The sequence below is a fragment of the Anguilla anguilla genome, chromosome 15 (genome assembly GCF_013347855.1).
Source record: "Anguilla anguilla isolate fAngAng1 chromosome 15, fAngAng1.pri, whole genome shotgun sequence".
NCBI classification, from domain to species: Eukaryota; Metazoa; Chordata; class Actinopteri; order Anguilliformes; family Anguillidae; genus Anguilla; species Anguilla anguilla.
Window position 1 is genome coordinate 11,566,838 of NC_049215.1, and position 16,261 is coordinate 11,583,098.

Here is a 16,261-nt window from a genome sequence, read left to right on the forward strand (position 1 = left end):
AGAATGTTCCATATGCTAAATGAAAGTGATTTTATAAGAGAAATGACTTCAGGAAACAACTTAAACAACTTGGTGTGTTAAGATGAGAGATAACCAGTGCAGTTTTTTAAACATTTGATAACTATTAGTCATTTGTTTGTTTATGTATGGTTTCATTCTATTTGTCTCGTAACTGAAAGGGTAATCCTAAAGGGGTCTGTCCGCTTTGTACACTGTCCTGCACAGCAATCCCTCACAGTAACATTAACCAGTTATCTTACCGAACTCACGGTCTCAAAACCGCACCATAATCAATCCCAAGCACCACAGAAACATTCCAAAGGGAGTCGCTGGTTTTTATTAAATGTCAAAATTTTGTAGAACTTATTTTTTCCCTCCTCATTCTTAATCGTAAGATGAGGCATGTACAGCTGCTACCGTTATCTTTCATTTTGAACGTGAACATCCACAGCACACTGTATACTGGCTACTTTCTCCTTTTTGCTCTGTAGATACTTTATCATTTCTGCTGGATGTCTGCGTCCTCTTAATCTCAAGGGGAGCAGTGAGCAAAAAAGGAAGCCACTGGTATAGTGGGACGGAAACATTCCCCTCTTAAGTACTTTGAGGGGAATGGACAAAATCAAATGGCACAAGATGGGCTTACTGTTTTAAATGTGCCAGTTCAGTTTTATTCTGTTCCTTTGTTTTAAATGGCCATTTGTACATTTTTACAGCAGTGGCACTTAAGCATTCACAAAACGCAGATACCTATGATTCTACTTTTCCATACCAACATTCAGTTTTTTGTTGTTGTTTGTTTGGTTGTTGCATTCTCAGTGAGGTGTGGAGCGAATTGACAGCAATGTGAGATAAACTATAAATGTCTGTGGTTTCCTCTCCTGTGTCGACACACCACAGGCCTTTATCATGAACAGTTTCACTCTTCACAGTTTCATGAACAGAACGCTCTTAAAGGCGCAGCGCCATTTTGCGCTTCCTCCCCGCGCGAGGACTTTCTCACAGTCTGCGCTGCCCCTGTGCAGGGGTTAGCAAGTTCGGCTGAGCCGGTCTGTGAAGCGATCGCCCCTCTCCTGCGCTCCGTCCCTCTCTGCCCTCAGAGGGGAGGAACGGACTGACGGACTCCCGCCGGTCAGTGGGAGAAGCTGCTCGACTGTCAAAACACACAGGAAACAGAAGACGCACCGGTCGCTGGAGCAGCACGAGCGGCCGGTCTCCGAGGATCCCTGATGGATGCGAGGAAAGCGCACGAGTTCGTACGTTTCATCTGGCACAACCGCGGATCCCCGCACTTTCACTGAGGTAAGCTCCGGTTTTTTATTTTTATTTTTCTTTCTTTTATTTATTTATTTACTTATTTTTACTACTAATATATCTGAAGTTGAAGGAATTTGATTTGAAATGCTCCTCACCAAACTGCTTGGTGACTGCCTTACTTTGAAGATAACTGACATTTTATAACCAGCTTACTGGTTTCTTTTGAGGGCTCAAATGATTGAATGGATATTACTCTGCAATATATTGGCACAATGCCTCTCTTGGGCCCAGATGCATGATAAATGTCATTATCACAATGCATAAGTACAACTGCAGTGGAATATTTATAATTGTGTACATCATGTATATGTGGACAGATAGTGATTTTGACAGTTATCAAAATCCAGTTTGCCATGAAAAATGTTGCTAATGCTTATGTAATTGCATAAAGAAACTGAAACTGTTCCACATAAGTTGCATATGTTATGTTCATGTGTTCTGTCCCATACACTGTATATGGTTCCAGACCAGGTTATTAAAGGTATTGTATTTTAAAAACTGTTTGACATACAACAGACTTTTAGTCTATAGTGGATATAAGATATGTATTTTTAATTGACTTTTCTGTTTCTGTTCTTTATTTCACTTCAGAAGAAATTCTCTGAGAAATTATTTTAATTCTGGAAAAATAAAATCAATCAGCTGTATAAGGAAAACCATGGCTAGATAAAATTTAGGTGCAAATGAACAAAAATAACGAACTCTACGTCAAGCAGTGAAAAGTGAGCACTTGAGCACTTTGAGATAGCGAAAGTGACACATTCATCTAGGAACTTCCATAAATAGAGATTTGCTTTGAGAGAATCAGTTTCAAGTTTTTGAAGGCTGCCCGTGTACACATTCCCATTTCTAGTATATTCCAGTGCCCATTTTCTAATCCATTTCAGAATGCTCAGATGAACAGGAAAACAGTGCTTAAACATCACACATAACGTTTCCTTCACCCCGCTTACAAAGATGAAAAAGAGGCCAAGAATGACTAAAGCTGTAGCACAACAGAGATAAACAATCATGATAGTAAAATCCATTAGGCCTCTGTGTTAGGATAGCGAAGTCAAGAGACCGAAATGTTTGCTGGATATTGCATGTGCCAAAAATTAATGGTTTGTAGCCTGTGTGATCATCCTATTAAGGCACTGTTCTAGTGCATGGATGAGCTCTATGGTCTGGTATCTGTTAAGGCTTTGTGCTAGTGCATGGATGAGCTCTATGGTCTAGAACAGTGGTTCTCAACTGGGGCCAGAAAGGGCCGGTGTGGGTGCAGGCTTTTGTTCCAACCAAACAGTTACACACCAGATGCAAACTCTACTAATCAAGGTCCTTAGTGAAGACCCCAAAGGTTGATAAGTAGAATCAGGTGTGTAACTGCTTGGTTGGAACAAAAGCCTGCACCCACACCGGCCCTTTCCGGCCCGAGTTGAGAACCACTGCTCTAGTATCTGTTAAGGCTCTGTTCTAGTGCATGGATGGCCCCCAAGGCTTTGTTGTAGTGCACGGATGAGCCCCAAGGTCTGGTATCTGTTAAGGCTCTGCTCTAGTACATGGATGGGCCCCACAGTCTGGTATCTGGTGGAGCCGAGCATATGCACATTTGTAATTCCAACCAATCACTTCACCTGCTGATTTCACTAATTAGTCCCATCTTGTCTGATTGAAGGTGATAATTAGCAACATCAGCAGGTGTAGCGATTGGCTGGAATGAAAACACGCATACCCTCAGCCCACCATGACACCTGATTGGGCACCCCTGACCTAGTGTCACTCAGGGTAGGGTAGGGAGGGATTCATTCGGCTGGGCTGATTGCATCTCACCACAAAACAGTGACCCCTGCTGGAAGGGTTTGGTGCCTGCAGGTCCACCTGGTTAGCTGCAGGTGTAATGTCGTCCTCCAGCTGATATCTACAGGAGCCTGATTAGCAAACTGCAGTGTGATAAGAAGGGACGATTGGCATCACGGCCGTCTGCACTCTCCCGAATTTATATATGCCAAATTTGGGCACCCCTGGTCAAATCACGTTATGTTCATTTGTAGCTAAAGCAACCTCTCCAGGGAACAAACTTCAACATTTCTGTAAATTTTTAATGCACTGATACGTTTTATTTCACAGTTGAAAAAGAATATAACGGTTAATGTGGCACACGCAATTGTGCGCTAAGATCTGCGGAAATGTTTAAGTTTGTACCTTGCAGAGTTTGTGCTAACGTCTTCTGCTGTGGGGCCCAAGTCTGATATCAGATGTCCATTCTGTGTGGTCATTCCCGCAGCCAAGAATATCAAACCGATAAAAGGAGAGACAAATATTATGAAGTGCATTTCCTGTTATGCGTGACCTCGGAAACATAACCGAACAGGACAGACGGTCTGTGGCATTATGCGCTCCTGTTCACAGGTGGATCCCCGATTTCATGGCATAGGAAGAAACGTTTAAGGACAAGAGAGCCCAGTGGCCTGAATCCAGTTAACCGGTTCAATTCAATTCCGCACAAAGCCAGACGCACGGACCGCTCTTGGGTGTCCGGTGGATGATGTTAACGGCTCCAGACACAGCAGGGCTTTTAAAGCGCTAGTCTCGACCTGGGAGCCTTTAGCGCTGATCTCTGAAACCAACGGACTCTGTCTAAGCACGCACGTGAGGCACAGCTCATTTCACTAATTAAATTGGCCCGGTTATGAAGTCCACAATTCAGTTTTATGAACATGCCTCTCAAGGGCAAAACGCCAGTGTGTGCCTACGGGGGAGGCTCGGGACACAGCTTCATAAAGTCAGCAGTTAAAATGATGGCAAAGACTGGCAGTAACACAACAGCCCTTGTGGAAATGGAAGACACTGGAAAGTGTCGTAAATATACGGGCTTTCCCTAACATCTGTTGACCTGTTTCATGTCAACGTGTTTGTAAAAATATTACTTTTTCCGATATCTGAAAGTGAAGATAATGTGTACTTTGTCCATATATTTTACGATATAATTGTCATATATTTATAATATTTCAATATTTGAAAATGTAAATATTAAAAAATGTATTTGACTGGGCCTATGTGCAATGCTTGTGAGAGAATTGTCACCATTTGATTTATTATACCATAGTTAGTCCCTGATCAGGCTACAGTCATATGACACAATATACATACAGTTTTTGAGGCCTAGCCAGGCCACACATTGTCTGCCAACATTGCAGTCCGACATACTGCTGGTAATGTGGTCTATGGACCGCTGCACTCGTTTAATGTCTGTGACATTATTAGAGTTATTTAGTCTGTCTAAGTAGAAAATGAGGTCAATGCAAAAAGACCGTAAAAATAATAAATTACCCGTTTCTGTGAGTCCTCAAAACAGATATTTGCTGTCAAAAAAAAAAAACATAAAAAATGAAACGTGTCAATGGGAACAAAATAAACGGGAAATATAATCATTTCAGCAACTTTTAAGAGACAATCAGAAGCAATATTGAGCTGTTTTAGTGTTATATTATATGGTTTGATTCTTCGTTTCAGTCACTTCAAAGTATAGTCATTTCAAATTCAACTATGTGTTATGTGTGTGTGTGAGAATTGAGGCTGTGAGATATTGTTCAAGGGAAAGTTTTGCTTGTGAAAATGCGGAAGTGCTCTGCCGAAATGTTTCATAACATCCTACCCGCCCCCCCCCCCCCACCAGCTGCTCTGTCTCCACCCCCACCCCCCCACCCACCAGTTGCTCTGGCCACTTACTGTAATCTTCTCTCTCTCTCTCTCTCTCTCTCAGGTCCTGCTGCGTGAATGGGAAGAGGGAAGGGGAGGTGGGGGGTGAGCGGTGGGCGCTGCTGACGAAGTTCGGAGCCCCCAGCCATGACTCCCGATGACCCCGCCCAGGAGCGACTCATCCTGTGCATAACCCTGCCCCTGTCCACCGCCATCATCCTGGCCAACCTGCTGATCATCCTGGGCATCGCCAGCAACCGCCAGCTGCACAACACGCCCAACTACTTCTTCCTCAGCCTGCTGGTGGCGGACCTGTGCACGGGCGTGGCCCTGCCCTTCATCCCCCGCATGGGCCTCAGCCGCGACCTGGACTTCAGCGCCTGCCTGCTGGTGCACATCTTCCCCAACTTCCTCTTCCTGTCCTACCTCTTCAACCTGGTGATGGTGCACTACGAGCGCTACCTGTGCATCGCCAGCCCGCTGCACCACAGCCAGTTCTGGGTCCACCGCTGCTTCCCCCTGGCGCTGCTCACCGTGTGGGCCCCGCCCCTCCTCTACGCCTCCCTGCCCGCCTTTGGCTGGAACAACTGGGGCTCCGCCTCCAACGCCACCTCCGGCGCCGGGGGCGGGAACGGCTCCGCCCCCTCCGGCCTGGGCGAGGAGGGCTGCTCGTACAGGCTGGTCTTCCCCAACACATTCATCTACCTGGAGGTGTACGGGCTCCTGCTCCCCGCCATCCTGTCCATCGTGGGCATGACGGGGCGGGTCCTGTGGATCGCCCGGCGGCAGGTGCGCGACCTGTGCAAGCTGCGGCGCTCGGTGGAGCGGGCGCAGGCGGTCACGGCCGAGCACAGGCTCAACCTGCGCTACGCCAAGTGCGTGGCGGCCGTCTCGCTGGTGTTCGTGGCCTGCTGGGTGCCCTACATCGTCTACGTGCACGTGTCCGTAGGCCTGCTGCGGCGGGGCGGGGCCGGGGGCGGGCCGGGGGGCGGGGCCTCCAGCACACACATCGTCCTGTCCTGCACGGGCATCGGCAGCATGGCCATCATCCCCGTGGTCCTGGGCCTGGCCAACCGGCAGTACACCGACCCGGCCCGCAGGCTGCTGCACACCCTCAGGGCCCGCTGGAGGCGGAGGGAGCCAGGCGACATCGCGCTCTGACCACCCCCCCCCCCCCCCCGGCAGACCCCAACCCTTACGGGACCACCCCCCTGTGGGGCCCGGCCGGCCTTGTTTGAGCCTCTCCATTTCCCCCCCGTTCCCTCGTGGGCCCAGGAGGAACCCCAGTGCCAAAGACCCATCCAACGGTTGCTGCCTGTGTTGGTTCTGTTTGGTTTTTACACCTTTCTTCCCTGGCAACATGGCAACATTTGTGAACCATCATCATGGATTGGTTCAGTATTGTAAACCATAATCATGGATTGGTTCAGTATTGTGAACCATCGTCATGGATTGGTTCGGTATGAAACTACTTGGATTTCTTTTTTTCGCGAATCCAAGAAATTATGTTTAGGATGCATCACACACACGTTTTAGGACTCGTTTAAGTGACAGTATTTATAACAAGGGCGGAAAACCTTCCTGGAGGGTCGGCATGGACACTGACCGATCATTCTGGCCTTCGTTTGCAATGGCTCTGTCCTCTGATGCGGTTTCTCTCCAATATCGGATGACAGTAAAACATTTTCACTACGGATACACGTTTAAGTCTGCAGCTGCAGCCCAGTTTAATGGAAAATGTCTGGCCTAATGGATGATTGAGCCAATTAAATAGAACAGAAGTGGGCGTGTAAGGCCTTATTTTGCACCCCTGATTTATGTCTTTGACATAAATTGCAAGGCATTGTACTGCAACTATCAGCCCTCTGGTTTTGAAAACTGAAAAAATTATTTTTTTTGTGGATGATATCTGAAATGGTAAATAAATTTTTAAAATGTTGCAATGGAAATAGTCACACTGGCAACTGTGGTGAATCATGGTCCTGAAGTAATAAAATATAATTATTCAGATTTTTATTCGGTCCAATTTCTCGCGACCTTCCCCCTCTTCTGATAAGCGGAACTGGAAGAGTCGCTGCGGACGGAGAGTGAGTCAGTTAGCCTATATTCAGAGTTTGGGAGGATGGTGGTTTTCACAATAACCCATGTGGACCAAGGATGACCTTTCAGATGTGGTAAAACAGCCCACTTCCTGTTCATTCTTTCACAGCCATTATGCGCAACGTCTTTACGTTTGGCCTGGCATAAACACAAGAGAAACTGGCCACTTGGGTCCAGTTAAAATGGCAGACGTTCTCGACTCGACGGACGTCACCGGTTCCTGTTTACAGAGCGTGAGTGACGTCCATTTGACACTCACATCCGACACTCACATGGTAAAAAACGTGGGGACAGAATAAGGGACGTTATTTTACCTTATGGCAACGTGCTGGCAAATGTTTAAAGGTGGATGGCAGTACCTGAATGAACACCTCAAAATGATAATGTGAAGAGAGCTGCACTCATAGGTGGTGGTGGTGGGGGTTGTGGAAAGGAAGTTTCTACAAGCACTGCTGTGCAGTTTGCACATGTTGTGCTTACAGAAGTGATTAATATATGCGACCGCTAAAGAGAAAGTTCTCGCATGACCAAATGTTCCATAAAATGCATTCCTGTATATCCTCCTAACAACCAGCAATGCATCTGTGTCCCCTGTAAGGGACATGTGTTCCATCTCTATATTCTACTGTGCTGAAACATACACTACAATGAACATCCATAGACTCACCAAAATTCTTAAGGCATGCTGTGCTGATGAGAGTATACATTTCTAGACAATCAAATGTTTCTTGCTGTTTGGCTTATTGTTTTTTTTACCAACAGTGACAAAAATACGAAGATTTACAAATTGCATCATAAAACGGCACTAATCCGGCGGCTGTGAGCCGAGCCAGCGACGCGTAACGGCAGGAGCTGTCGCGACACGCAGACACGGGCTCGTTATCGCTATTGTAGGCCTTGCGCGGGAGTGCTTGTGAAAGAGAGGTCCGGATACATTCTCAGATGTCTCGCCGAACGTCAGCATGCGGTTTCAGCAGCTTCATCATCGGTGGACTTTTTCCCTTCAGCCAGTAAAGTTCTGCTATTTTCACTGCTTATCAAGAACACCTAAAAATAAATGTCCCCCTGTTGCCACATTTAACTTATCTGAGAATCTGGTTTTCATTCTGGCTAGTGGCCATGGAACACGATTAAAACCAATCCTATTGACAGGTGATTTAAAACAGTCTTAAAAACCTCCATGGGTCTTGATGGTATCACTTAGGCCTATATTTGACTTCCCTGGGGCAAATTTGTCAAACCGTAAGCCAATATGGCACAATCCATTTTTTCCCAATACTAAAAATGTAATGCCACAAACTTTCCGCCACTTGACCTAGATTATTTTTGGTTTTACACATTTACAGTACAAGGTTGCTCGTGAGGGTAAAATTTTAAAGTTGATCTACAGCATGAAAACACAATTTTCTAAGCCTCTTATTTCCAAAATGAGATTTTTTTGTTTTTAACTTTCAATAAAGGTTACGCTAGCTCTAATTTCCTCTAGGTTTGATTAAAGCCATTCAAAACAGAATAACCAGTGTTGTCTTCTTTGCTTTGGTTACCTGTTAGAGCTACGTTTGCATTTTAGGGAAGTTTGCAGAGGATCAGTAGCCTACAGATCAAAGTAGTGAGACCAGAAAAGATTACTAGATCAGAAAGTTTTCAGAGTGTAAAACTAAGCAGTGTATCAAAATATCAAAACTTTTTTTTTTAAATCATACACTTCCTTTACCTTTGCACAATACAGTACACAACAAATGCATATACACATATTTAAAGAACATTTTAAAGTATTACTGGATTGTAGGATTTCGCTACTCATTAGTAGCCTAAAGGGTATTTTGGTGGTCACTCAAAAGTGCTCAAGTGACCGAGGTTTCTCCTTGGTAGCCTAAACCATGGCATAACCTGCAACCGTCGTTTTCTCTTTTATAAATTTATCTTTAATGCCTAATTTAATTTAATTGCTGTATTTTTTCCTGATGTAATTGTTTTCTGATTTTTGAAGCCCTTGACACCTCGTTTGAAGACAGCTATAGAAATAAAATGTATTGGAATACTTCTTGCTCTTACTGGTGTGAATGTTGCACATGCTTGTGTGGGATTGCGCAGTGATTGCATTAATGAAACGTCAACAGGACATGCTGGGATGCTAAAGGCTACTTCCTCTGCAAACAAAGCCTTTATTTTAAAAATGCATGCAAGCAGCCATCTTAGATTTGCACCATTTGAAATACTGCAATTAAATTTTTTTTTAAAAGTCAGTTTCACGCGAAAAACCACAAGGCACGTTTAAGATAATATAGCTTCACATACTACAAACTAATATCTGAAAACCCACTTCAGAGGTACTCAAAAACATTGCTTAACCCATTGAAGGGTAGGTTTTTTTGGCATATTCTTTCAAAATTCAAAGTCAGTATTCCAGAACTCCATTGCTTTCAGTTACCAGTAATTGTTACATCAGCATCCAAATGTTCAGTTAAAAACATTCCAATCATATATTTGTGACCTTGCAGCTGAAAGGGTTAAAGGCACCGAGTGACATCCTACGTGCAAGGCTACACAAACTGTGAGCCAGGCTAGCAGCCAAGATTTCAGTGGGCCAGCAGGGAATCAAACCCCACAACCTTGGCCTTGATTTACAAGCCCATGCAGTTCCCTAACAATTATACTACACTACCTGTTTGAGAGTCCCTCTGAGGCTGATCAGTTATTTTTAAAAATAAATTTATTTTTTGTTGCAGTTTCTGGGAGCTTCCATTGAAACAAATAAAATTACCAGATGCTAATGTGTTTGGTGTTTCATAATGCAGAGAAATACTGCTTTTTGTTTGATTTGTGGTGGCCAGTTCAAGATTATGGTTAATTCATAGGACAAAGTCACTTCTGCAAGTGACATAGGTATTAGCCACTGCTGCAAGTTTGATTGCGAAATAAATTGGTTTTTCATTGAGTATTTTGACATACTGCTTTAAAAAATATAGCATTTTAAATTTTTTTAAAAAAAACAGTGTGCCACCATGCCGTTCAATTGCTGTGATGACTGACAATTCAATTAGTATTTTTTTCCAACTGTCAAAGTGAAACTGGTAATTCACTTTTGCACAATAAAGTCACATCAATTTTCATTTGGCTTTATGGTGGACAAATCTGTTATTGAGTCCAATAAGCAAGCCAGAGAAACTTGTATGTTGATGCAAATGGCGTCAGAGGTCAATTTATTTCGTGAAGCAGGATTACGGAGTTAGCTGGATAACTGCACTGAGTAAACCTGGAACCCTCTCAAAGCTGGAACATAGACGAAAGTAAAAATAAAAAAGCGCTGTTCCAGGTTTTACTCAGGACCGTTATCCATCCAACTCAATCCTGTGTCGTGAAATACCCTCTGGATCATTGGGTCAAATTGTTCTTGGAGAGCGATTTAGTGACTGACACTCGGCAAGTTTGCGTCAGAGAGGCCAGGACCCGTGTCTAAACATTGCCATTTTCTGGCTTATAGCACTACCCAGTGGCCAATTAGCGCCAGAATTTAACTCGTTCTGCAGTTTGCAGAATACGCCTGTGCGAAAGATAGAAAAATCTGACCTGGCGATTTAGCCAGAACTGAGAAATTTGAATATCAGTACAATAATACTAACAAATACAACAGCGCCAGCACTGCTAGGCCCACGCATAAAGCACAATAGATAAACTATAGAATAACAACGCCAAGGATTGCAAATCAGAAATATTCAGCTTCCGAAAGAAGCCAGATCCATCACAGACCAAGATAATGAAGGGGATTATATACACTCTTCATGTTATGTTATGTGACACGACCACAGTAGGTGGGCTGCAGGCTACCTAAACAAAAGCTGGGCTTCAGAGATAACGAGAAAAGTTACGCAACGCAAACCACCGACCGTATATTGCACGCCCTCTCCGGAAGCTGGAATGGACAAAAATGTGACCCTTATATAAACTACGCAAACTGAACCGATCCGGACTCGGCGTAAATAATTATTAAATTAAACTGGGAAATCATTCGCACCGGTTTCTAATCGCTTCCATTCGCGTCCACCACATTTTTCCCTGATTTCCATCGCACACACGTGCGCACCTGATCCGGTGCTATTTGCAGTCAAAGCCCAGACCGCTAGTCTCGTGTCCTGCTAAATATTTAAAATACTTGTTGATTTTATTATTTTTCGTTTCATGTTCCCCTTGGAAACACGTGGACAATGGTGGCTTTCGAAAGCTAAGAAATGCTAACAAAGAATATCCGTCCCAAAAACAAAGTAGCCCCAGGCTTTTAACAATAGCTGCAGTCATTTCTCCTCTGTGATGTGACATCAATGGAGCCTCTTCCAGCCCCTGAGAGATATAACACACTAAGACCAAAGGATTATGGGGGATTTGAGAACCCCAGACATAGAGCAGGTTTTGACAAAAATGGGAAAGTTTTTTTGTTTGTTTGTTTAGCAAAGTACATTTGCACCTCACAGGTTAGAAGGGATTAGTACACACTATGACAATTGGGATTTGAACATTGAACATTTGACATAATTCATTGGTTTTACTAATGAGATTCAAGTTTGCCTCAACTTCACAGTAAAACTTACAGTGTTCGATCAAGGTCCCAATAACTCTGGTAACACTGGACATTTTACTGTTCTGACATTAGTACTACAGCTATTAAATAGTTGCACGGAATATGTTTTGAGTAAATACCTGTGCAAATAGGTATGCAGTGTGTGCATAGGTGACACATATGTATATTTTAAGTCATGAGCTATGTACACATGCACTGCAGTCAAGATTGTGAATAATATAGCTACCACATAATTGGTGAATATTTTAGTAAACATTTCTTATGGTAACTCCACTATTACGTGTTGTGGACTATCGCAGCCTATCCAGGGCTTGTGTGATGGGAGTAGCCTAGGTGTTGAGTGCAGCTGCCACTGGCCTGTCTGTGCAACATTAGCCTGATTGGCCTTCTGAGCTACAGCCGGAGGTACCTGGTCCTTATCGCTTCTTCAGGGATGACATTATGCTCACTGATTTCAATAAAAATTTTGAAAGACTACTGCAAATTTGATAATCATTTTTCTAATGATACTTTACCTTGATGGTGTGTTGTGTGATTATGACTAATATATAAACACAGACCTTTATATCAAGTTGCTGCTTATTTATTTTCCTCATTAGAACTACCAAGACATCAAGATTTTCTTTGGTGTTCCTCTTTTGAACTTCCTCTTAATCATTCACCATATGAATCCAAGTCTTCGCTCTGTAGACTCGTCTTCAGAGGCCCTGTATAACCTGTTGATATCGCGAGCCGCGCTGTTGTAATACTGCGGTATTTGAGAATGGTTGGCCCCGGGAACCAGATAATTGGCTCTAATTCCACCCGAAATGGGCCCCAAGCCCACACCAGTCCCCTTGCAGGTGGTCTTGCGGAGCGGGAGGGTGTTCCTGTCGGCGTCTGTCGCCGCATCGATGACGCCTTTGGTGTACCTCTGGAACTCCAGGTCTTCCAGTGCGAGCAGTTCCAGAGTCTTCAGGTCGAATTCCTCATCTTCCTGCTTCCTCAGCTGCTCCTGGGCCTGTTTCTGGGCGATTTGCCGGTGGAGCATGCCGTCTAGCACGGCCCTGTCCTCCCGCTTCCTCTGGGCGGCCCAGCGCTGCGTCTCCTGGAAGGCCCTGTCGGCCTCCTTGCTGGACTGGAGCGTGTCCAGGGAGCTGCGGCTCTCCTCCATGGCCCGGAGCTGGTGCTCCTTCTGCTTGTACTCCCGGTAGCCCGCGATGGAGTTGGCCATGTCCAGGTTCATCTGCTTCTTGCGGTTGCGCTCCTGGATGAACCTGGCCTCCTGCTGGGCCAGGGCTTTGGCCAGCGCCCGGGAGTTGGCGGCTTCGCGCCACCGGGCCTGCTCGCGCGCCTGCGTCTCCAGCTTGGCGCCCAGGACCTCGCTGCGCCGCATCCTGCGCCGGAACCCGTCGGCGTGGTCCTCGTTGCTCGCTTGCGTCCACTGGTCCTTCTCCACGACAAAGCGCCGCCGCCCTTCCTCCGCCACCTCCTCCCGCTTGTCCTCCGTCTCCCTGTCCCTGCGCTTGTCCGCCAGGTGCTCCAGGTACGAGTTCATGGCCTTCATCTCCTCCTGCCGTTGGTTTTGCCTGAGCCTGCTCTGCTCCGTCGCGTACTGCCTCCGCATTTGCTCGCACTCCTGCATCTCCCTCTGCCTTTCCAGCATCTTCTGCGTCCTCTGTTGTTCCATCTCCCTCATCTGCTGCCTCAGGTCGTCCGCGTACGCCTTCTTCTTCATCTCCCGCTGCCTCTCTTTCTGTCGCTCCTGATCCATGGCCTCCGCCTCGGCGCGTTTCAGCTCGGCCACTAGCTTCCTGGCTTCCTCGTTGGCCGCATCCCTCATTCGCTGATTGCGCTCAATCTGCAGCTTTCTTTCATTCAAGGTCTCCGTCAGCAGGAGGTCTCTGTGAAACTGCTTCACGCGGTCGCTCTGGTAGAACTGCTGCCGGGTGGTATTTTCAAGAACCCTTTCTCTGTTGTCAACAAGAAGGCCTCTCCTTTTACCCTGGCTCCCATTGCTGGAAACCAAAGCAGAGGAAACTGCCATTCTGGCCCATTTGAGGTTTCGAAGAACGGAGATTTATAGAAACGGTATAAGAATTCTTACTGTTACGTCACATTGGCATCAGCCAGTAGAATTCGTGAACAGCCTTGGGGGCGTGCCATTGAGTTTCAGTGTTCCGCGGTGATGTCACAAGAGATTATCTCGTAGGCTGCTGGTGACGGAGAGCTGTCTTGACATCTTTATCAGGCTGTTATTTTATTACGAAATGAGAAGGAAAGAACTCGTATTATGAAATACGTTATTTTCAAGTACGTAGGCATACAAGTGCATGTCACCATCATACATAAGGTTTTTCCTGTAATTTCGCTCGGACAAATTAGTTGCTAAAATAAAATAAAGGAAGATTGAATGATCACGCCACGTTGATATCCGCAACGATCTATCAAGCAAAGAAAAATAAAAAGTAGACCAATAACTGTGCCGTTCTAGATGCACAGGCAACGGCAAATACTGAGCTAATTTTATTGCCTTAGTTAGTGCACTAAAGGATTTTGTAAGAGAAACCGAATTATAAAATATAATGACAAGGACACTGTACATAAGTGCATACTGGCGCTGTGTGGCTTAATTTTTCAGTGACAGGCTACTGCACAATTTTCGTATTTATAAAGGTGTCAGCATTTTATTCAAAAATCCACAAGAACCTGCCAACCGAAAACGTATTTTTTGTTCTCGTTCAATCCCCCCGGTTCGCAATTGCAACCCCTCCCAGTCAGCGAGTGGATCATTCTAGGCGAAAATTGCCACGAAAATTTTTTACTCTGTCCGGTCCTGTTTGTGTAATCTCATAACGCCTAAACTAAGAACAAAGACATTCTTATCTCAAGACAATCACCATCCACGATCTCTTCCTTTGGATTTTTTTTTCATTCGTAGCATGTATGAAAGAGAAGTTTTGAGAGTCCGAAGGCAGGTTGTCATTGAGCATGTTTATACTGACTTATTGTTCAGTCAAATGGAGTGCACATTTGGCAAAAGCATCATGGGTAATTTAATCGTCTGTGAAATCGAGTGACCCCGTTGCCTGTCGTAATTCCCAGAAGAGACCGAAGTGCTCAAACTCTTGTGTACATTTTTTCCTCCTAATGCGCAGAACTGTTTGTCTTAATGTTTCATGCAGCCCACAGGCTCATCACCTGCAGTGTAAGTGTGCGGGTTTGAGACTGTGGGCCTGCATGTCTGACAAGGGCAGAACCAGACTGAGGAAAAACAGACAGAACAAGAACTGGATTGATAGTAGAAAGGAGGAACTCCTTCAACACAAGAGACTGTTCCTGCTCTTGGTTAAGGTACAAAAGGCGGAACAGAGCGGGTGTGTGTTTAGGAAAGGGGACATGACTTTGTCTCATGCTCACCAGATGCAACGTAGCGGCTTTCCGGTATATTTTCTTCCTATATGCATGTGTTTACCAAACATTCCTGACAGCAGATTATGAAGACATGGGACTCATGGGAGGGCAGTGACTCATGGGAGAATGGAGCAGTGTCTCAGGGGAGAACAGAGCAGTGACTCATGGGTAAATAATCTCACTGATGTTACCCTTCTGAAGTAGGTGTCTTTTTAACAGGGGTCGAGAACCATGGTCCGCACAACAAAAGAAACCATTGGCCAGCTGATCCCCAGGTTCATGTATTAACCGCACTCTTATCGCATCACCAGGGCTGGGACATTGTGTGACGGATGCTCATAAATATGCATCTCTGAACTGTACTGCATCTGGTCCAGCAGGATAGCCAACCCAATGCGTCACTCCTAGCCTGAGGCTACAACCCAGCGCATCGCTCTTAGCCTGAGGCTACAACCCGGTGCGTCGCTCCTAGCCTGAGGCTACAACCCGGTGCGTCGCTCTTAGCCTGAGGCTACAACCCGGTGCGTCGCTCTTAGCCTGAGGCTACAACCCGGTGCGTCGCTCTTAGCCTGAAGCTACAACCCAGTGCGTCGCTCTTAGCCTGAGGCTACAACCCAGTGCATCGCTCTTAGCCTGAGGCTACAACCCAATGCGTCGCTGTTAGCCTGAAGCTACAACCCAGTGCGTCGCTCTTAGCCTGAGGCTACAACCCAGTGCGTCGCTCTTAGCCTGAAGCTACAACCCAGTGCATCGCTCTTAGACTGAAGCTACAACCCAGTGTGTCGCTGTTAGCCTGAAGCTACAACCCAGCGCGTCGCTCTTAGCCTGAAGCTACAACCCAGTGCTCCGCTCTTAGACTGAAGCTACAACCCAGTGTGTCGCTCTTAGCCTGAGGCTACAATCCAGCGTGTCGCTCTTAGCCAGAGGTTACAACCTGGTTTGTCGCTCTTAGCCAGAAGCTACAACCTAGCGTGTCTCTCTTAGCCAGAGGCTACAACCTGGCGTGTCGCTCTTAGCCTGAGGCTACAGGTGGTGCCCCTGAAAGTCACCCACAGCCAGTGATGAGCTATCACTCCAGATAGAACTCTGTGTGTGGTCCTGTTTTTACATGCTTTCCTCAAACACACTATTGTTATTCCGCCCAAATATCTGTACGCGTGTGGCTAGCCCAGTCTTTCCCAGACAATGCAAGTT

At 45.7% G+C, this 16,261-nt stretch overlaps 2 protein-coding genes across 2 annotated transcripts; one reads left to right on the forward strand and one right to left on the reverse strand.

Moving 5' to 3' along the window:
* Nucleotides 1–953: 953 nt before the first annotated feature.
* Nucleotides 954–9,139, forward strand: LOC118213684 (G-protein coupled bile acid receptor 1-like). Its single transcript, XM_035392718.1, has 2 exons — nucleotides 954–1,302; nucleotides 5,063–9,139. Exon 2 carries the CDS (start codon nucleotides 5,146–5,148, stop codon nucleotides 6,157–6,159), a length of 1,014 nt encoding a protein of 337 aa, XP_035248609.1. The 5' UTR covers nucleotides 954–1,302; nucleotides 5,063–5,145; the 3' UTR covers nucleotides 6,160–9,139.
* Nucleotides 9,140–12,332: 3,193 nt separating this feature from the next.
* On the reverse strand, nucleotides 12,333–13,700 carry LOC118214369 (coiled-coil domain-containing protein 173-like). The gene has a single exon (XM_035394278.1). It carries the CDS (start codon nucleotides 13,698–13,700, stop codon nucleotides 12,333–12,335), a length of 1,368 nt encoding a protein of 455 aa, XP_035250169.1.
* Nucleotides 13,701–16,261: the final 2,561 nt, after the last annotated feature.